Source organism: Petromyzon marinus, chromosome 18 (genome assembly GCF_048934315.1).
Source record: "Petromyzon marinus isolate PM22_M1 ecotype Great Lakes invasive population chromosome 18, UKy_Petmar_22M1.pri1.0, whole genome shotgun sequence".
NCBI classification, from domain to species: Eukaryota; Metazoa; Chordata; class Hyperoartia; order Petromyzontiformes; family Petromyzontidae; genus Petromyzon; species Petromyzon marinus.
The window spans coordinates 5,598,854-5,620,526 of NC_133684.1; the positions used below are offsets into that span (position 1 = coordinate 5,598,854).

General features: G+C 51.7%; 1 protein-coding gene across 1 annotated transcript in view; it reads right to left on the reverse strand.

The window, feature by feature from the left end:
- The window catches only part of GALNTL6 (polypeptide N-acetylgalactosaminyltransferase like 6), a 234,861-nt gene that overhangs the window by 92,462 nt on the left and 120,726 nt on the right, over nt 1-21,673 (reverse strand). Inside the window, exons 2-3 of the mRNA XM_032956615.2 lie at nt 5,281-5,437; nt 4,682-4,820 (exon numbers count right to left, since the gene is read on the reverse strand). Of these exons, the coding sequence (XP_032812506.1) occupies nt 4,682-4,820; nt 5,281-5,437 (296 nt within the window). The remainder of the gene's footprint in view (nt 1-4,681; nt 4,821-5,280; nt 5,438-21,673) is intronic.

Consider the following 21,673-nt stretch of genomic DNA (forward strand, 5'->3'; position numbering starts at 1 on the left):
AACTGTATTATGGATGATATTGGTTGCGAAAGCCTATGCGTTAAACTGAGATGACTTCTATTGATAAATAACAGCCACCATCTCCCAATCAGGGTTTCCAATGCATTTACGTGCCACTCAAAATGACGTCAAAATCGAATTTTAAATCACTGTGAAAAAATAATGTACAGCCCTTTGTAAATGCGCCGGTGGACTGAAGGCCTCCTCTCACACACACACACTGTTGGCTGTGGGTCGAGTTGTTTGACCAAAGTTCACCGGGCTGGTCAGTGCGGCTTGGTGAGGTAGGAGTGGTGTCCAAGGGCAGGACCGGTTCAGCTATCGCTCGCCACTGATGTTAGCCGTGGCCTGGAATCGAACCCAGGTTACCGGTGCACGTGAACACTGCCGCACCAATTCCTTAGTCAGGCCAACGGCAATCAATAATAATCAAAATGAAAAGACTCCGGAAAGATTCAATTTATTTTTTTAATTATAACAATAAGCTGATTGATGATGGAGAACAACACTCTCTCTTCCCCGTGAACTTTCTTCCCCGTGTCGGCATAGACGCTGTCGCATTATTGGGGGGGGGGGGGGGAAGATAAATTAAAGATTTACAACTGGAGCGGGAATAAGATTTATGACGGCGCGTCTCTTCATCCCGTGTTTATTGTATCATGGAACCCTCCAAACTTTTGTAACGACGATGGTGGGCGGGCGGGCGGGCGGGCGGGCGAGCGGGCGGGCGGTGGAAGACAAAAGTTGAAGGAATCCTCGCGAAAATTAAAAGCGACTGCTCCGACTCCTGGCTGACTCCACCCGAGGATGTGCGACGAGAAATAGGGAAGGCGGTAACGAACGAACGAACTACGATTGCTCAATACCAATTTATCTGAACACATAGAATGCGGGCGCGCTTATTGAGAGAGGGAGAGAGGTTGGGGGTGGGTGGGTGGGGGGGATGTAAATTGCCTCGGCATCAATATTGTAATCTGTGCTTTCAACAAGAGCTGAGAAACGGAGGCATGCGAATGTGTCTTCATTGCATTTTCAAGATGAGATTTACTGCGTCAATAAAACAATTCGCGAAAAAACCTCCTGTAAGTTTCATACGCGCGCACACGCGCACACGCGCGCGCGCGTATGTGTGTGTGTTTGTGCGGGCACACTCATGTGTGTGTACTTCCCCCGTTCCAGCCTTCATAGGTGCTCCCTAACAGCACTTGCCCCAACCGTATGTTTAGGCTATACAGGGGATCTCTGTTTTTGTCTTCGCACTTGTCACAACAGTCTGTTGAGTGCTATACGGGGTCTTTGTCTTACGGGCAGCGGTCGTGTAGCGGTTAGCGCGCCGCGCTACAAAACCCGGCGACCCGAGTTAAATGCCCACTCACAACCAATATCAGCGGTAAATATTTGAACCGGTCCTGGGCCTCTCTCCTAGGTTGACTGAGCCTTAAACGAGTACCCGGTGCAGTATGTAAACAGCACTGAAGAGACAAACGGGGCCAGGCATTGATTGGGCCATACCAGCGTCTCTCCTGTGTCGTGCCACCCTGGAAAGATGCTCGCAAACAGCACCCGATGCAATAGTTTAATAGGCTACACGGTGGGGCGATCCTTGTATTTACATTTCAGATAGGTCGATGGTCGTGCAATTATTCAATTTCCTGGCCACGCACAACCTATAAGTGGTAATTGATCTTGTTCTGGGTCTCCTCTAGGTTAACTCAGCCTGAAATGAGTACCCAGCCCAGTGTGGAAACATCAGCACCGTGGAGCTAACAGCTGCCGTCTCTGCACGGTGCCTAGCCACACCACCCACCGCCGAGGCCACGGCCAGCCTGAGCATGCCCTCGCTGATGGCACTCGACTCTCAGTCGGTGCAACTTGATTGGAAGCCTCTGTGCGTCTCGCGGGGAGCGGTGGTGTAGCAATTAGCACGCTTTGCTATGAACCCGGCGACCCGAGCTCTATTCCCACTCACGGTCAATACCAGTGACGGTTGTCTGAACCGGTTCTGGGCCTCCCCTCGGTCAACTCTGCCTGAAATGAGTACCTGGTGTGGTGTATAAACATCATCACTAGGGGGAGACAAAGGCGGCCGGGCATGGTACTGGCCAACCCCCCCCCCCCCGCCCCCCCCCCCGTGCCGTTCCGGCCTTCAAAAGGTGCTCGTTAATGGAACTTGCCCCAACAGCCTGTTTTGAGGCTACACTGGGGGATCTTAAGTCTCCGTAGATGTTCGCATGTGCGCACGTTAGCGCGTTTGTGGTTGTAAGTTGCCGGTGAAATCCCGAAACTTGCGAGCGGATCGCCTGCTCCCACCCCCCCAGGCACTTGCTCGAGAGTGAATCCTGCTCGACGCGATACACAAACACGGTCCGGGGCCACGTCTCCCGCCAGCTCACGGGCAGGGGTGGGGGCAGATTGACAACGAAAGGGGGTCGTCAGCTACGGACAGAAATAGCCGTTGGTATGAAACTGTTACGTCATTTGTTTCTCTCATTTATTCGGTGGGAATTATAAACATTGCTTGCTCCCGGGCCAATGCCAATAAAACGGCGCGATTCGGCGCGTGCGCCGCTTCCGCTGCTCCGCCACCTCGCCCAGCTCGCTGGAAATCAGATAAATATCGGGTTGCGCAACAGCCAATTGGGGCTACCTGGCGGGATGATTCATTCCAAAATGAACGGTCCAACCCCAGAGAGGCGGGCGGGCCGGCCTGGGAGACGGCAAATGGCACTGCGGGACCAGACAGGGCAGCAGCGCCGGTGGGGGGGAGGGGTGGTCGCCAGGTGCCGGTGAGATAGCGGGGCCCGGGGAATTTGAGAGTGGGATGGAGGTGGGAGGAGATGTGGGGGCGGGAGGTGGGGGGAGGTGGGAGATGTGGGGGTGGGAGGGGTAGGTGGGAGATGTAGGGGGGGGGAGATGTGGGGGGAGGTGGGAGATGTGCGGGGGGGAGGTGGGAGATGTGTGGGGGGGAGATGTGTGATGTCACTCGCCCCTGATGCTAACCGTGGCTGGGAATCAAACTCAACGATTAACAGTGAAGGCACTAACCGTTGTACCACTGCCATGAACCCTCAATTAGTCTCAAGATATATATTTTTAAAGAGGGGATGTTGGCATTGGGACGTTGGCCAATTCCAACATAAATTAACGTTTGGCTTAGTATGGATGGAAACCAGAGTGCATGGAGGAAACCCACTCTTGCACACAAGGGGATAACCCTCTGAATCCTCTGCACAAACGGATCAAGGAATCTACGGCTGTACTGCTGTCCCCTGGCCACCTTCCAGCCCAACACCGGATGATATTCGGAGGCAGTCTCCCATCGGAGCATTCGCGAGTATGGGTGTAATGATTCACCCCCCCTCGTAATTCAACACATTTCCACAATTCGGGTTCAGAATAGATTCACGGTAAGGGGCCTCTAAGTGATTGCAGGAATCAAATTAACAAATGGTATACAATAGACACGAGTAGAAATTCATCAATTCTCATACACACACACGATTCGGTGTGTGTGTAACATGAGGGTGAAAACGGATATTAAGCAATGAATCGACGCGTCACTACCCTGTTACGGAACAGGCCCAAGTCTACTTGGCTTGCGAGGTCCGACGACATCGTGTACCATTCGGGGTAATTTTGTCACGGGAAAAAAAAGTGTACGTTTAAGGGCGGTTCCAGGATTTTTTGACGCAAATTTCGGACACCTCAAAGACGTGGGCAATACTTGGTATAATCATGAAATGGCTCTGTACTCGCGCAAAGTATGTCAACCGTTCAGCACAGTAATCAGAAAATAAAGTTGGACCAACTTCCTTGACGAGGTTAAAATGGCCATTAAATACCGCAGTGTCGGACGTGCTCAGAACGGCCTCCTCCGCGCTGGGGTGGTGACGGTGCAGACTCAGCGGTGAGATGTTATCTCCCTCGCCCGGTGTGCAGCAGGCCGTGGGTTCGATCCCGACCCTGATGCCTGCTGTATAGTTTGCATGTCTCTCTCCCCCGTGGTCGCGTGGATTTTTTGTCCGGGTCCTCCGGTTTTTCCCCTCCACATTTAGAATCAACATGCTTTTGGAGTATTTGGCTGCTATACATTCGCACGTGATAAGCCACTTCGTGGAGCTATCATTTAAGGCTACATATAGCTCAGTTGGCCTTACCTGGTAAAAGTAAAAAATAAGTTAGACCCACGCACGTGTCAGTACCATCGACTTAACAAATGAATAAGCCACGTTTCCCAAAACTGCGGACAATCACCTTCGAATCGACGCCGCATGCGACGTGTTTCGGGTGGCGGAGCGGCGGCGGCGCGAGGATGTAGCAACCTGAATTTGATTCCATCAGTGGCGAGTGATGCGACGCTTGAACTGCGCGCCCCCCCCCCCCCCGCTTGGCCAATCCGCAGCGGTGGGTGAGGCTACAAACAAACTACCCCCCCCCCCGCTCCCCACAACCCCACCGATGAAGCGGCACAGTCTGGGGAGACCTTCATCCAGTCTGCCGACTACGAGGTTGCCTCATTTGTGGGGGGGGGGGGGGGGCCTGCCCTCGGAGACTCGCACGGTCGTGTCACCCGGCGTGTGGTGCCGACGCCGCCGGAAGGCGTGTGTCGTGTGGAGGCGGAAGGGGGGCGGGGGGGGCAGGGGGGGGGCAGGGGGGATGCGTGGGGCTGGGCGACGCGTACTTGGGGTGGCGAATGTCGGCGAGCGCCCTGTCCAGAGCGATCTTGTTGCTCACGTAGATGTTGAAGCCGTTCTCCCGGTAGGCCGCCTCCGAGCGGTCCTCGTCGGTGAGGGCAAAGGGCTTCCCCTGCTCGCCGTTACCTGGGATGGGAGGCGCGGGGGAGACGGGCGGGGACGGGGGAGGGGACGGGGGAGAGGACGCGGAGAGATACGGGGGGTGACGAGATGTCAGCGGTGACAACCCGACGCTCTGACTTCTGCGTGCGCGGGAAGGGGTGTGAGCGCACGTGCGTGCGTTGGGAGAGATGACGCGGTGGTTCGCAAACTGTGCTACGAAACCTATGCATCCAGGTAGGCGGACGTGTCCGTGTGTGCGTGCGCGAGCGTGCATGCACGCATATACACGCAAAGCTGGCACAGTGGTCAGCGCAGGTGGTAAGCCAGTCAACCCATAACACCCTGGGCGCCGTCTCCTTGACCTGACAGCGAGCCTTCGACACTTCACCGAGTCTTGCACAAGCGCCGTGGTGACGCCACCGCCAATCAGTGGCGAATGGCGGTTTTTGTTTGTTTGTTGTTGTTTGTTTGTTGTTGTGTATACCTCTGCGGGCCGCGTCTTTCCGGATGGCCTCGTGGTCATGCCAGTCTTTAAGGAGTGAGCCTTCTGGCTCTCCGGCATCTGGGTTTCCGCGGCCGGCAGCACGTGGTCCCATGGCCAGTCCCAGCGCCCCCACGTCCACGGGAAACACCGGCCCCGGCTGCCGAACGCAGACGAAAGACAACACCGATGACATTGGTAACGAGGCCATGGCCGTAGAAACAATACGTGGTCCTCAATGCTTCTTTGCGCGCTTGGGACGGCATATGAAAGAATGTGCAAACCTGGCGAGAGAGTCTTAATTGCTGTGGACTAGAGCATCATATATTGTATTTGTGTGGAGACGCAGGAAAGCGCCCGATGTTTGAACTGCCTTGTAAGCGTTCAAGGGGAAGGGACCGCACCACCGATTGGCCACGTGCGTTGCGCAATAATTTAAACAAACACACACACATCCTCCTAGCGGCAGCTATGTAAGGCCAGTAAGCCTTATCAACATTACTCCCTTTGAGTTAGTCTGTATGTTACAGTATTAGCTAGAGCAATATTGTTGTACAGAGTCAAGTAAGGGTTCATTCTGATCGCATGGAACCAGAGTCCTATGGTACTGATGATGAGTAATGACCTTTGACCTAGGAAACACCTTTTTTTCCACCATACTCCGGCTAGTTTTTCGCCAGACAATGTGGCACACGCAGCTAAAGACGACTACTGATATTGGCGAATTATCCAAAGTCAGAATCTTCCAGAAACTCAAGAGTCACATCAACCATCTGGAGGCGTACCTGAGTAAAGGATTTGATTATTAATGTCGTAATTTCGACTGACGTGCAGGTAAATCGAAGGCAGCTTATGTGGCACATTAGAAATGGACCACTTTTTTAATTTTTTCTTCGTGCAGCAAGTGAGTAAAGTGTGGTTTTGTGAAAGTCCTTATGTGCTGTGCAGTACATCAATGCACGTGTGTACGCCAGCACGCGATAACTGAGTTGGGCCTGTTGGTGGCTGGCAGGGTTATTGATTAAACGGACTTGTACACCAGTCACGTGGTTAATGGCGACTCGGTTCAAGAATTGCTGTGCGTGACACACGTGCTGTTGCATCTTACGGATTGTCCACAATAAATGTGTTTGAACTCGATTTGGAGCACCTGCCCACGTCCTTCATTTCGAGTGTGCAACACTTATACATTAAAAAAACTAACTTTCATCATTTCTTGAGGCTCGGAAAATACCGCTATGTTAGAACATTACTGGAGGCAGCATTGTTAAACAACAGGTGCTTTAATTGTTTTTTTAAAGTAAATTAAACACAGATTACACAAACAGAAGAAGACTCAAACGGACACAATGCATTGCGGCAGCGTCTGCCTGCACAATGGGAGGGAGACGAGGCGCAAATGTTTTCCCCCAAAATGATTGATTTTAATTAAAAGCCCACCATCGCCTAGGGTAAATATACGGCGCTTAAAACAGCAAAAAAGAAATGCGGGACGTACATACATTAAGAAAAGCGAAAATTTTCCACGGAACAAACGAGACCGCATTCGGCTTCAGGAAATAAATAATGGGGCGGGGAGGGGGACATGTAATGAATACAGAATTTAAAATACAACTGCTACAGCGGTATTGCTGTCAAAAGTCGAAGGGCGTAATGGGGAGGAAGGCTTTTTGACAATTCCGGCAATTTAAATCGAGGACCGCGGGCAGAGTTTCCTTGATAAAAAAAAAACATGAAAAAAAATCGGTCCTCGTCAGCAAAGGACGACGAAACGTGGGGGGATATCGTGCGTGAGTTTACGCACGCACGAAGACAAAGATCTCCACCACCCCGTCCTATAACCTAATAGACAGTTGGGGCAAGCAACGGCGGAGCCAGGATTTTCAGGTATGGGGGGCAACCCCTCCAGCAATGAAAAATGATAGGACTTGTTAGTAAGTAAGGACTTGTCCCTTGCTTTTTATTCGACGCGTGTGCGGCATTCCCTGCTCTTGCATGGGACCCCTTAAGGCAAACGCGTGACGTGCCTGATGAGAAGAGACAGGCAGCAGACGAGCTGCATTCTACACGACCCACCCACTCACAAATAAGCCATCACACATGGACAGATCTGGGTTGCGGGGGAATAAAAGAAAATGACACGGAAAAAAGAAGTAAACTTTTGATACAATTTACAACTAGCAAGCTGGCTCAGGCAAAAGTACGAATTAAAGGTGAACATACTCGCACAAGCGCCTATAGTATTTGGCTGCTATAAATTTCCACGTGATGAGGCACATCACTTGTGGCCAGGTTGCTTCTGAAAAAGAGCGACACAGCTCAGTGAGCCTTACCTGGTAAAATAAAAAAAAGAGTTTAGTTTAGAAGGTTACATATGACTCGTGCGCTTATTCTCACAGCTCTCTCTCTGGCTTGTTAAAATCTCCAGCAATGCCTACGGATCCCTGCATGGTTCGAGCAAAGCACTGTTAATGTGGGAGCAAGCCAGCGTGGGCCAAGGGGTGCAGCCACGTTTAGTACGAGTACCTCGGTGTCAAACCGCTGATCTAGTTTCACCGTCACCTCTGTGCCAGCCGGGACGGCCAATGCACATGTCCTCACGAGCCCCCACAAGTGTCACCACCTGTCCTGCTTTCCTGGGGTCATCTTCTTGTTGAGAGAGGTAGCTGCTGCCCTCGCGAATCTGCGAGTCTTCACGTGCCGTTACAAGTGCCGGATATTTGTCAGCTGCACAGTTCCGCCCCCTCTTGCGCTATTCTGAGACATTCATCTTCCCACCGGCAGCAAAACCCCCTAAAACCTTCCCTCGCAGAAGCCAGGAACCGTCGATCCCTCGTTGGATGAGGGCCTCCCCGCCCCGTGCACGTGGTGGGGGGTTATTTGACCATACTTGACCACCCCGGTCAGTGCGGGTTGGCGAAGCGACGGCCCGGCACCGGTGGAGAAACCGCCCGCCGACGACGTTAACCGCGGCGGGGGCCGAAACTCACGCCGCCGTGGTTCGTAGTGCGGCGCGCGCTGACCGCTTGGGACCGGCAGTGCTCCCAAAAGGGAGCGCGGTGCGAGCTCGACAAGGGACAGATGCCGCGCTGCCCTCTGCCGACAGCGCCGCGCCGCCCCGCCGCGAAAGCCCCGCAGCAACCCCCCGGACAACCCGGGACGAAACGGCACTGGCAAACGAAACGCTCCGTCTCTTGCGGTGGCGACGGCGGCGGCGGCGATGGCGGACAACGTCACGACGACGGCCGCCGATCGGAACTTTCTTTGCACCCACCCACCCCCCCCCCCCCCCCCGGCGAGAGAAAAACATTTTTCTCGTCCTTTTAAAATTCAAGTGAGCGGAACAACAAGCGAATGTGATGTCCATTATTGCCCAGCTCTAATGAGCCTTGAAAGTGGTGTTGCTGCGCTCCCCCGCTTAGCCGCAAAACAGATTGTTCCCCCGGCAAGTGACCCCACAGTCGAGCGCGCGCACGGTGGGAGAGCCCCGTCGGCATGCCGCCGTGCGCCGTGATTCGCTTACTAAAAGAAGGGGGGGGGGGCGGGGGGGGTGCGACGAGGGGGGAGGGGGGGGGGTGAGCTCCCACCCGTTATTTGGGGGGGGGGGGCGGGCGGAGGGGAAATATTCAACGTACGCATTCTTCGGCAATAAAAAAAAGAATACGCACGAATGTATCATCGCAATGTCGCACGGCTCCGTGACGCGCCGCTATCGTGCCCGCGCGTCGCCTTTTGCGACGTGCGCCGGGAGAGCGTCCTCGAAATTCCGTTCCCGACGACAGCTGCTAACAACCGGAAAGCACACGGGAGATCAGTGATAATATTGATTTTGACGTCGTGTGTACATATAATGCCGTCCATGCAAACTGCATCTCAAAACGGCTGTAGAATTTATAACGCGAGTGCCGTTCTCACGTGACGGTGTGGGAAACCAGGGACAAAGCCGCGCCAACTATTCGCCCAAGCTCTGCGGTCCTATGTTAAGATGTCTTGTTCTGTGATGTCACTTTTTCCGGGTGCCGTTATACATTTATATCACTCCACTTGCTTGGGAGCTTCTTCAGGAACTGAATTCAGTTCCCAAAAAACGCATCGGAGAGCTGCACAGGAGCGAACGCGAACACGCACGCAGGGGTGATATCATTGCGCCTTCCGGTCGCGACGATATGGCGGAGGATGTTCAGGAGGATTTGGAAACCCTTTTTCGTCACAAGGCTCTTGATAACATGATCACACTGGGATGCGATCTGACAGTTTTACTTTGTTCAAAAACAACCGAGTATCCGTATTCCTTATGTCTCCGAACACCCCCCCCCCCCTCCTCCCACAGAAGAATGCCTTTATTGATGTTGCTGTCATTTATCGGCGGCTGTTCTTGGTTGTGTTGATTCGTGCAGACAAATAAAAAAAAGTTGGGAGGGGAAGAAAAAAGAAAAACAACATTGTAAAGAATGTAAGAATGGAAACGATAAATTGCCAGGGCTGATGCCTTGTGGCATCAATGCTGACACGGTGGCCTTTTCTAAAAGATAGCGGTGGCAGGGAAAAATAGGAGTAGGAATAATGTTTTTGGTAAAGCAGATCATTCAGAGCTTATCTTGTCCCGAAAGTGCAAAAGCAGCGCCTGACCACGGCGATAGCCCTCACAATGACGCGCGGAAACCAGAGGGGGAAATAATAAATTAAACGAACATCTTAAGACTTTGAGCTTTTTGTGTCTCATTAGTTTAGGTGGCAGACAAATTTAGATTATGAGAGGCTCAAGCAATCCCACTGAATTATAAGAGCACCAAATCACAGTATTAGTAGTTCTCGTTTTTGTTTTACGTACGGGATTAATCCACACACAACCGTTGGAAATGTCGAGTCTGCTCTCAAATCTGACGAAGGCGAAACTGCCTCGGCCTAACGCGTTCACGAGCGCAGCACCCGAGGTGGCGTTTGGGAAAAAAATTCACCACTCCCCATGCATTCAATCCCTTGAGCTATTTCACGTGGCAAATTTCCGGGAAGCACGTTCATCAGACGAGTCACAATTCAAGTCGTCGTCAGTTAAACTACATTCTTTATTCCTACGGGGTTAAGGGCTCGGACGCCACGCTCGTAATCCAGGGGTCGACCGATCGCTCTCCCGGCGCAGCAGTTGAAGAAACGACGGCGCGTTTCTCAGAGTCGGAATCTTTATTGATACTGGAGGAATCCGATGAGCTATGAAGATGTGTTTTTCCCACAGATGTTCAGTAGGGGCCGGTCAGAAAGTTACAGCAACAAACAATAGAAAAAACACAATAGGAGTGCAAAGTTTAGGAAAAGTGAGCAGATCATCAAAACATTTAAGTAAATATAAAACTGAGCTATTTTTTTTTTATTTTACCAGGTAAAGAGCACCGAGCTATTACCTTCTTTTTCAGAAGCCACCTGCCCACAAATAATAGCTCAACGAAGTGGATTTAAATGTATGCATGTACAACTATTCTCACACCGTTCCAGTGCCCAAGCGTGCCAATCGGAGGTGCGGGGTCAAGGACAAAAAACTAAACACAAAAAGCAGTTCAAAATAAATTAGTTTTCAATCTAGATAAATGCCCCCCCCCCCAACTCCACCCACTGCCTCTAACAACGGCAGTAACAATGGGGTTTCACCGCAGTAACAATGGGGTTTCACCGCAGTAACAATGGGGTTTCACCGCAGTAACAATGGGGTTTCACCGCAGTAACAATGGAGTTTCACCGCAGTAACAATGGGGTTTCACCGCAGTAACAATGGGGTTTCACCGCAGTAACAATGGGGTTTCACCGCAGTAACAATGGAGTTTCACCGCAGTAACAATGGAGTTTCACCGCAGTAACAATGGGGTTTCACCGCAGTAACAATGGAGTTTCACCGCAGTAACAATGGAGTTTCACCGCAGTAACAATGGGGTTTCACCGCAGTAACAATGGGGTTTCACCGCAGTAACAATGGGGTTTCACCGCAGTAACAATGGAGTTTCACCGCAGTAACAATGGGGTTTCACCGCAGTAACAATGGGGTTTCACCGCAGTAACAATGGGGTTTCACCGCAGTAACAATGGGGTTTCACCGCAGTAACAATGGGGTTTCACCGCAGTAACAATGGGGTTTCACCGCAGTAACAATGTTAATTAATTTGATTTTTGTCACGGGAATGATTCGGTGACACTGCTGCGTTGGAGGCGGTGCACAACGCACGAGCAATAATAAACCGAACGCATTCGTCAATAACACCATGGCCTTAAAAGTAAAAATGTATAACGTTTCGCGTGCACGGCTCATTTGGACGTAGAGGCAATCGAGACGTTGCATTTTACCCCGAAAAATAATTTACACACATCGAAACGTCGGTTCATAAAGCGCCCGAGCACATGGGTGAGTTTCCATTTAGAAACAGGATAAATAACTGGGCCTATTCCAATTAAAATGTATTTGTATAATTTGAGCCGTTTTCCAATACAGGAATGTTTTCTCTATAATGGCCACTACTGGCAGCATGTGCTGTGATTTACACTTTGTTTTTTTTTACAGTCGTGTTCTGTTTATTACTGCCTGTAATTGGATAAAATGTGTTACGTGTAGCTTTTTTCAACTAAAAACACATTATTTTCTAAAAAACACATCATTTTCCGTGTCCCAAGTGTATTTATCCAACACAATATTTAGGACACATTTCTATCCTCTACACAAAGAAACATTTTTATGGAAGGACGTACACATTTTTATCCATCCTAATTTTCCATATTTTTTTTTCATCTAATACATGACACTCATTCAAGCAAGAGAGTCAATTGTAAAACCCAACAAATTACGCGATCACCACAAGTCTGAACCCAGCTTCCTGAGTCGGGTCAAAAGTGGTCCGACACGTTCCAAACGTCCCATCCCTCCCCACGGAAGTTCTCGCACGATGGTCAGGCCCGATATTAATTTCGTTTCTCGGAGATGGATTTCAGCCGAATCAAGCGCAGAACAAATTGCACAGTTCTGTTATTGTTTAGCTCATTGGTGAGCCGGCCCCTCAACCCTCAACCCGCCACACGACAGAACTCGGTTTAATCACGGGCCGCTGCCTGGATTCAAACCAAGGACTCTCAGCGGTGCCAGCTCTGACCTCTTGACCTCTGAGCCACCCTAGTAAATGGCGTGTTGGTGTCGCATCCACCCACCTCCCGGTACCCAACAAAAACTCAACGGCTTTTCCGCTCCATGGCTTTTCCGCTGTTGGTCTCTTATCGCCACGGGAGATAGAGGCCGGTTCAATCTGAATAGTGACACATCTTGCAGTGCAGGGGTCGGCGACCAACATTTATTTTTCCGTATTCGGCAAAAAAACCCCCCCTCAATATTCCAAGCGCCGCAGTGCATGCGAGCGCGAGACGGTGGTTTTTAATAAACAACGCCACGAAGCAGTCCCTTCAAGAGCCGCATGCGGCTTTGGAGCCGCAGGTTGCCGACCCCTGTTCGAGTGAATGACACACTTGATGGAGCGGTCGGGTAGTAGGTGATGTCAGACAATAGGATGACCGAGATGTAATGGAGTTACCAGTGTTTCAAGGTTCCTGAAAGCATTCCAGGAGTTAATATGCGGATTGTGTAGTACGGTTCCACGCTACCGTAGCCATGCTACCATAGCCACTGGATGATAAGACGCCCCAGATAATAGGACTCTCCCCAAACTTGCCTCCAGTGCTGTTAGCGAGCACCGATCACGACTAGGATGGCACACGAGGCATTGGGTTGCCAGCACCACACCCAGCAGCCTTTGTCTGCCCAGTGGCGATGTTTACACACCACACCAGGTACTCATTTGAGACTGAGTAGACCTAGGAGATGCCCAGGACCAGTTCCGATAATCATCAATGCTGTTGACCGTGAGTGGGAATCGAACTGGGATCGCTGGGCTAGTCGCGCAGGACGCTAACCACCGTGTCACCACTCCCTATACTCACACCCCTACCACATTATAAAACACCAAGCCAATTATTTCTTAAAATAACAGGGACGGGGGGGGGGTGAATCATAATCTGGAGGTTACGGGATACAGTCATCAATGGAGAAGCAAACAAGAGCACTGTGGCCATACGCCGAGGTGCAGGCAGACTCTTGTTGGGTGGAGGTGAGGAAGGGATGGCAAAGAGCTAGAGCTAAGAAAGCTCCTCATGACACCAACGGCCCCAAAGCATCCACAGATCGCCGCGGCTGAGAACACCCAACGGGCTACGCACGGCACGGAATTGACGTGTCCACAAAGGACTAAAAAGATAATGGCGATAGCAGTAACAACACGCTTCTGCGGCGCTAATAAAAACACAGTAATAAGAAAAAAATCTTTTTTGGGAAGGCATTAAGAGGCACCCGTAAAATTTTTGACGACGAATATTTTTAGAGTGCGCCGCGTCGCTCCGGCCGCGGACTGATTCCCGGTAGCGATTGGCTGGCACACATCGAGGGGCCCGGCGATGATTACAAATCTTGCAACCAAATTTCCCACAACGCCCTCGGAGCAACCTGATTCCCAGGCCGAGTGCCCGAGTCTGCACGCGGGTGTGTGTGCGTGCACGAGTGCATGTAGCGTGGTGGTGTAGCGGCTAGCGCGCTGTGCTACGAACCCGGCGACCCGGGTTCGACTCTCGCTTGTGGCCCACATCAGTGACAATTATCTGACGTGGTCCTGGGCCTCCCCTAGGTCGACTCAGCCTCAAATAAGTTCCTGGTGTGGTGTGTCAACATCGCCACTTGGGAGACAAAGGCGGCCGGGCGTGGTTTTGGCCACCCACCCCCTCGTGTATCGTGCCGGCCTTCATAGGTGCTCGCTAGCAGCACTTGGCCCAACAGTCTGTCAAAGCTATACGGGGGATCGTTGTCTTTGTGAGGCTAATGAAGGATGTTACTGGGCAGTTAGAGGCAGGCGCCCTCCCAACAATGGATGGCAGAGGAGCGACGCTCACAGCAACGAGTAGAGCACCAGGGAGAAAACACGCAGGTTCCACAGTGGGGAGCTTAGGTGGTGCATCTGTCAGTCATCTAAGTCAGTTAATCCATAACACCTGGGTCTGTCCCATGACCTTCTTGCCAGGGAGCATTCGGCACCTCACATGGCCGCAAACCACACCTAGCTTGGCACAAGTGATGTTATGTCATCACCGTCACTAAGTGGGAAGAGGTAAATGGAGGCTGTTATTGCCGTGTGACTGTGCGGTGCACGCGTATGTGTGCGCGTGTGATTGTGCTTCACATTTCATCGCTGAGCGACAGTTCCCGGGAGGGCTTCCACCTCACCACCACACACAGTCCATCACCCCGGGCGACACGGCACTGCCTCCACGGTCCCCTACTCCCGACCAGACCCTACCGCCACCGTCAACACCCCGTGCGGTATCCCCCACGGCATTTCTTTCCGTAGACGCCGGCGTATTTATTGGACCGCGTGCCCGTCGCACCTGCCACGGGGCCGCGGGAAGCCGGGGGTGACGGGCCGTGGAAAGCCGACGCGCCGTCAGTGCCGTCACCGTTGCACACTTTTGTAAAAGCGGGCGAGCGAGCGGAGGCCGCCGATGACGAACGTGGCTACAGAGCGGCGCTGAGATTTGTGGTCCGGGCTTGGCAGCAATGTATTTTTTTTCAACCCAATTACATTGCAATTGGGGCCAACGTCAAGCGGGTGGTTAGCGAACCTGGCGAGTTCGATTCCAAGCTGCGGCAAACCATCAGTGGGCATCACCGTGGCCAGATGTTAATTACCTCACTTGGTTATACAGGAGGTCGTGGGTTCGATCCCGACCCTGGAAGCCTGTTGTATGGTTTGAGTTTGCATGTCTCTCTCCCCGCGGTCACGTGAATTATTCTCTGCGTCCTTCGGTTTTTCCCTGCACATCGAGTATCAACGCGCGTTTAGATTTTTTGGCTGCTATAAATTTCTAAATGATAAGCCGCTTCGCTGAGCTATCATTTGTGATAGCCAGGTCGCTTCTGAAAAAGAGCTACATAGGTCAGTGGGCCTTACCTGGTAAAATAATAAATAGTTTGGTTTAGTTTTAGTGGAGTTCAAGATCTTCATCGATCCTGAACTCTCCCTTACCCCTTCACCGAGCCACGCATTTCACCAGTGTGATGAAAAATTGTCAAATGGCTCGCATTGTTGACGCTCCAAAATATTTGTTTCAGAGGGAAATGAACATTCATTTCTGGAGAAACGTATATTCTGTGAGATCACATATTCTCCGCACGAGCTCAGTGCCCTGACATAGCTATTATGATCGCACCACAGCTCCACAGGTGCCTCGAGATTGAATGCTGCCTCATTTAGCAACACTGAACTCGCGCGGTTGCTGTCATCTGCACAGAGGCTCCGATTGACTTGATTGAAGCCCTCTGTCAGGCTCGGTGTTTTTTTATATTTAATATGTGAAAAGGTTTTATTGTTTTCTTTTTCGATGGTGTCTGAAATTGGGTTTGGTGTGTTAACCCTGCCTGCCTGCCTGTGTGCTGTTCTTGTTGTTGTTTCTGCCCTTCAAAGGTGCTCGCTAACAGCACTTACCCCAACCGTCTGTTAAGGGTATACGGGGGATCTTTGTCTTGTGATGTTGTTGACAATTTGTAGCTTGGCACGAGATGAGAATTAAGAAAAACAAAACATCAACTTAAACGAAATACCACAATACAAATATGAAATTTGCTTTTGCTCGAGTCTATGATTACAACTGGGGGCATATCCACAAGCAAGCAGAACCGTTTCACATTTTAAATCGTTAAACGTTTTGAAATGTTCTTAGGCATATATATAGAATGACATTTTCATATTAACAACCATAATTACCTTCATTAAAAGCGTGTTTACAGGAAGTTGGCTTGTAAGATACACAATAACATCCACCCACAAACACTCGTACTAATATGACAAAAGATTCCTTAATATACAGCATAAAAATTTAGCTCAACTATATTGGAAAGAGGCCCTTCTCCCAGACACGCTGAAAGAGACCAACAGCAACAGAAGACCTTAAGAGTAAATTGCGCGAGAAAGAGCAAGATCAGAGCGGGCAGGCGTACACAAAGCCCTGTGGGCGGTCAAGAGAGAAGACGTGCAATCCCCCCCTCCTCCTCCTCTTTTTAAAATAACCGTACGGAAGACAAGCTGACAGCAGTTGGCTTTCACGTGACGAACGGACAAAAGGTTTTCCGACCAATTCGCCGGCCGCAACGAACTCAACCTCTCGCAACGGCATCCACCCCCACCCTTCCTCACCACCCACGGGGCCACCACATCCCCACATCCCCCACATCCCCCACCTCCCCACGGCTTCCGAGCCTCCTGCTCGCAACCGCGATCTGACGAGCACGGAGCAATCATCGCCACTCCCGGCGCGCAGGGGCGGATCGCCCGCGAAGGGGACATTAATTCCGGACGGAGATTCATTAGCCCGGCGGATCACATCATAATTCCCCCTGTCCGGCTTCGCATCCAATAAACGTCAAATTAGGTCCGAGTGCTTGGGTCAAGTTGAGGTGTGGAGGTGGGGGGGGGGGGGCTAGTGGCCGCATGGGGGGGATAGTGGTGGTGGTGGGGGGGGGGGGTAGTGGGGGCAGATGATTTTGAGCCAGAGAGGATGTGCGTAAAAAAAAGATGGAGTAGGGAGTAGGGGGAGAAGGAGGGAGCGAAGTGGCTCCCTTCTGGCCCTGACTCAAGCCCCGCAGACCTCACAGCCGCCTCCTCCATGACTGGAGGGGTGCCCTGGTACCCTGCCTACCACCACCACCACCCTGCCTCTCCTACCTCCCTGCCTCCCTTGCACCCTGCCTCTCTGTGGTATCGTAGCGCACTGCCACGCTGGACATCCTGTCTCTCTGACATGGCTCACCCCTGGTATGCTAGCGCCCTGCATCGTGGTACTCCAACACCCCCGCTTCCTGAGCATCGAATTAGTTGCAAAATTTAAATCGAATCCTTACGTTCGCGAGACGATCTGTTTGAACGGTGCATGCGGACAACCGATTGCTTTCCATTCGTACGTTTCATGCAATCGGTCCCGCACAGTCGCTAGAGGTGCTACAAATCACCACAACGCAACAGCAAAACAATTCAACTGGCGAATGGAATCGTGACCCACCTACCCCAAAATCTTGAAAGCTTAATTGAACCGCGAAGGTGGATGGGTGCGCGGGGGTGGCGTTCAGTTTCCTCCAACACCCAACCTCCCCGGACCGTCGACCCCTGAGAATTCACCGCCATGACACCCTGACCTCCCTAGTGCCCGTTGTTGAACCCGGAACCCGCTGGCATCTCCCTGACACCAGAGTCACCTGCCGGCTCCTCCATCGTTCAACCCCCTCGCCCTCCCTCGTATCCCTCCCATCAACGCCGCCAAACAACGCCGCTGAAGTGCCTGATCGAGCGTGGCAATCCAGGAGCGGGCGGTGGCCACATCGCAGGAGTCTTCTGATGAAACCATGAAGTCGACGATGTAGAATTAAACCCCGTACGGAGGCGGGAGCGTTTGTAAGAACAGGGCCGGTACACGGCGGGTTTTTGGGGGCTGACGTCGCGGTGAGGCCGGGCAGCGGTGATGCCCAGGGTGGAAACACGAGGAGGGTGAAAAACTAAAAATAAACAATTGTTTTCTCTATGCAGGTGAGGGCCACTGAGCTGTATAGTTTTTTTTTCAGCAGCGACCTGGCGATCACAAATGATAGCTCAACGAAGCGGCTCATCATTTGGAAATGTATAGCAGCCAAATAATCTAAACGCACATTGATTCTCAATGTGCAGGGCTAAAACCGAAGGGTCCAGAGAAAAAGTCACGCGGCCACGGGGAGAGAGACATGCGAACTCAAAATATACAGCAGGCGTCAGGGTCTGGATCGCACCCATGACCTCGTGTATACCAGGCGAGGTGGTTAACATCTCGCCAACCGTGGCGAAGCGAGAAGGAGGAAGAGCTGGAGGAGACGAGATGAAGGAGTTTGATGGAGGCAGAAGGAACGTGAAATCAAGTCCACGGTAGAACTTGGGGGCACACGTTGATTGGAACTGTGGAGACGGGAGGGTGGGCGGGCGGGCGGGCGGGCGGGCGCGCCGACTTACTGGGTGGGAGAGGAAATTAGCACGGCCCAGGGGTGTCCCGTGGTTGGGGTGGAGAGTGTGTGTGCTTGGTTGAGACCCCCTCAGTGTGAAACAAATGAGAGCGCGGTCGGCATTGGCGCGATAACGGCGAGGAGAGAGGGGTCGGCACAACGCTTCGATTCACGCCTTTCCCGCAGATATTACCGCATGACGCGGCAAATCTCTCGACGGCTTGGACACGGCGCAAAACCTGACTCTGAGTACGCATTGAGAAGGCGATAATTCGTAATTGAGAATTAAAAATCACAATCGTCTTCGTGCTGCGAACCACACTGACGGGCGGAAAGAGGGAGACGTAGATTTGAACGTATGGATGAGAGAACACGCGCATGCTGGAGACATCGTACTGACTGCTTATAACAGTGGGTTTAGAGCAGGACACATTGGTAGAAGAATGGCTAACGGCCGAGACCCGTGACGGAAAGGCGGACAAAGGAGGGAGGAATACGCCCGATGAGGACAACCGCCACGTAGATGCAGCAATGACGTCGGCTGACGGTGCATGAGCGAGAAGGATTGCGAGGTCGCGAGTGATGGTGGCATCAAAGTTGATGCCTTCATCCAGCAGTGGGATACTGATGTTGAGGATGATGATGAATAACTTTCAAAATCATCATCGACCTGCATCGCCGTCGGCTTACAGTCACTTTTCATCTTCATCGTTACCATCCAAATCATCGTGATGATCAGCAGCATCATCATGATGATCATCAGATGAAGCCCTCTAAATGTTCAGTGACACATATCAAGGCCTGTCCCTGCCATACTTTTTTTCGAATTGTCCCTTCAGCTCCAACTTCACCTGAGTTGAACTGGGCCACTGCGCAGCCAGAACTTATCCCAGTGAGCCAGTGCTGGTGTTCAGAGCCATCATACACATGGCTTGACAATAACAATGCTCAGGCTGATTGAGATCAAGCGTGCACCGTTTCATATGCCCTGAATTGAGCATTCCCTGCAAGGAAAATCAGCCCAACAATCTGAATTGTCAGAGCTCGCATGAACAATATTCGGTGGCAATTCAAATGCATGAAGGTTTCTATTTGCCACCACCCCCACAACACCGAAGTCAGTGAGCTCAGTCGGATTCAAACTATCGACATGAGACCCTTCTACGTGACTTACCGAAAAAACCAAGAATATGAATCCCTGCAGTCACGAAAGCTTCTAAAATCGAAATTTAGACGTGAATATGTTTACAACTCTAACTGTTGACAATGACAACGAATATATATTTTTTTTAAAGTGGGTTTTAATAGTGATTGGACCAAAAATATCAACCCGTTACACTCGTGAACCTGGTTTAATGAGGGCCAACTGAAACCTGGACTCGAAGACGTTCTTCAGAGTTGTCAGCTTTGTGCTGTGACACAGCCATTCTGAAGAGCCACTCAACTACCCAGCCACCCAGCTACTGAGCCACCCAGCTACCCAGCCGCACAGCCACTCAGTCACCTAGCTACCCAGACACCCAGCCACCCAGCCCCCCAGCTACGCAGACACCCAGCCACTTAGCCACTTGGCTACCCAGCCATCCAGCCAACCGGGCACAATAGCGACCCAGCTATCCAGCTATCCAGCTACCCAGCCTACCAGCCACCCAGCCACCCAGCCACCCAGCCACACAACCACCCAGCCACCCAGCCACCCTGCCACCCAGCTACCCAGCCACCCGGCTACCCAGCCACACAACCACACAGCCACCCAGCCACCCGGCTACCCAGCCACACAGCCACCCAGCCACCCAGCCACACAGCCAGACAGCCACCCAGCTACCCAGCCACACAGCCACAAAGCCACCCAGCCACCCAGCCACACAACCACACAGCCACACAGCCACCCAGCTACACAGCCACTCAGCCACATAGCCACCTGGTTACCCAGTCATCCAACCACTCAGTGTAATTTCAACTTCTGGGTGGTACAGCCTTGACCGAACGCTGCCATTTTTTTCATTTGCTCCCCAGAGCGTTTTCAAGAGCTCCTTGCTCAATGGCGAAAGCCTCATGTGTTCATATAATCAGAACCTCTCCAGAAAAAAAATATCTCCTGATTTCAATGGGCTTCCGCGCCGACAACTGGCGGACCTCAAAAGCCTCCGCGGTTCAATTGTTGGAAAAGCAATGATCGTTACGGTGGCTCGGAAATTGCATGCGCAGGAGGATTTGAACAGTTTTAGAAACACAATCACAAGATGTGCAAAGGAAGCAAGTTTTCAAGAATCAGGGCTCACGAATCACCGTCAGGGTTTTAATCACGAACGCCGGGCACATCAATTATAGGTTATAAAAAGTCCCCATTTCCTTTCCTGTGGGAAAATAAAAAAATATATATACGAAAATTAAAAATGCACGCAGCAGCAACAGACAGAATCTGGACATCGCATAGCGAAAATGTTGATCTTTTTTTGCGTTTGTCGCCACCTTACGCTTTTCCTTTTTTTACTGATACGTTCCATCTTTTTATCCGTCCGCTTGCGTTGCGTTTTGTGTGAAGCTTTGTGTGTGCGAGGTAATGTGCTCAAGGACTGCTCAGCAGCCTGCGCGATGTAACAAAGGGGCTCGTGTGAAGGACACCCACAGCCTCTCGGTTAATGAGAGTGATTTGCTGTGATTGGTTACAGCTCTCGGGCCTCGATGAGACCAAATAATGTCCTTCATTTATCCACAAAAGAATTACAGAGTCGCGAGAGCCTTTTTTTATCCTCGCCCCATCCTTGATTATTTTGCATGTGGCAGAATTCCTAAAATATTCGACAATTTGAAGCAGCATCGAAATACCACCGTACCTAAGCAGCAGGTATTTTTTTTTTATTCAGTACAAGCAGTCGATCTTGGGCAGAGGCGAAAAAAGAAGTTTCTCGAGCCTGGCCTTCAAGAGGAGCAGGCAGTCGACAGCACGGAGGGCTGGGGGAAGGGAGTTTATCTTGCCGTTCGTAGCTCCGCAGGTTGGACGCTCTGAGAGCGTGGCAATCTCTCCGTGACCCACCAACCCAACGTTCCCGGCCACCACCAGTGATGGCCGGAAGCCCACGCAGGTCGGGGGAAGGAGGCGGGGGACGATGTATGCAGGTTATAATCTATATAACGAGCGCGTAAGAATCTTCTGTTTCCACGAGTGTGTGGGTGCGGTGAAGGGGGGGCAGGGGAGGGGGAGACATCCCACCGCCCCCCCTAATGAGCCGCCACTGACCACGGCACTACCTGGCGCATCATCAAACAGCGGGGGGGCCCCCCCACCCCTCCTTGAATGCGCGGAGA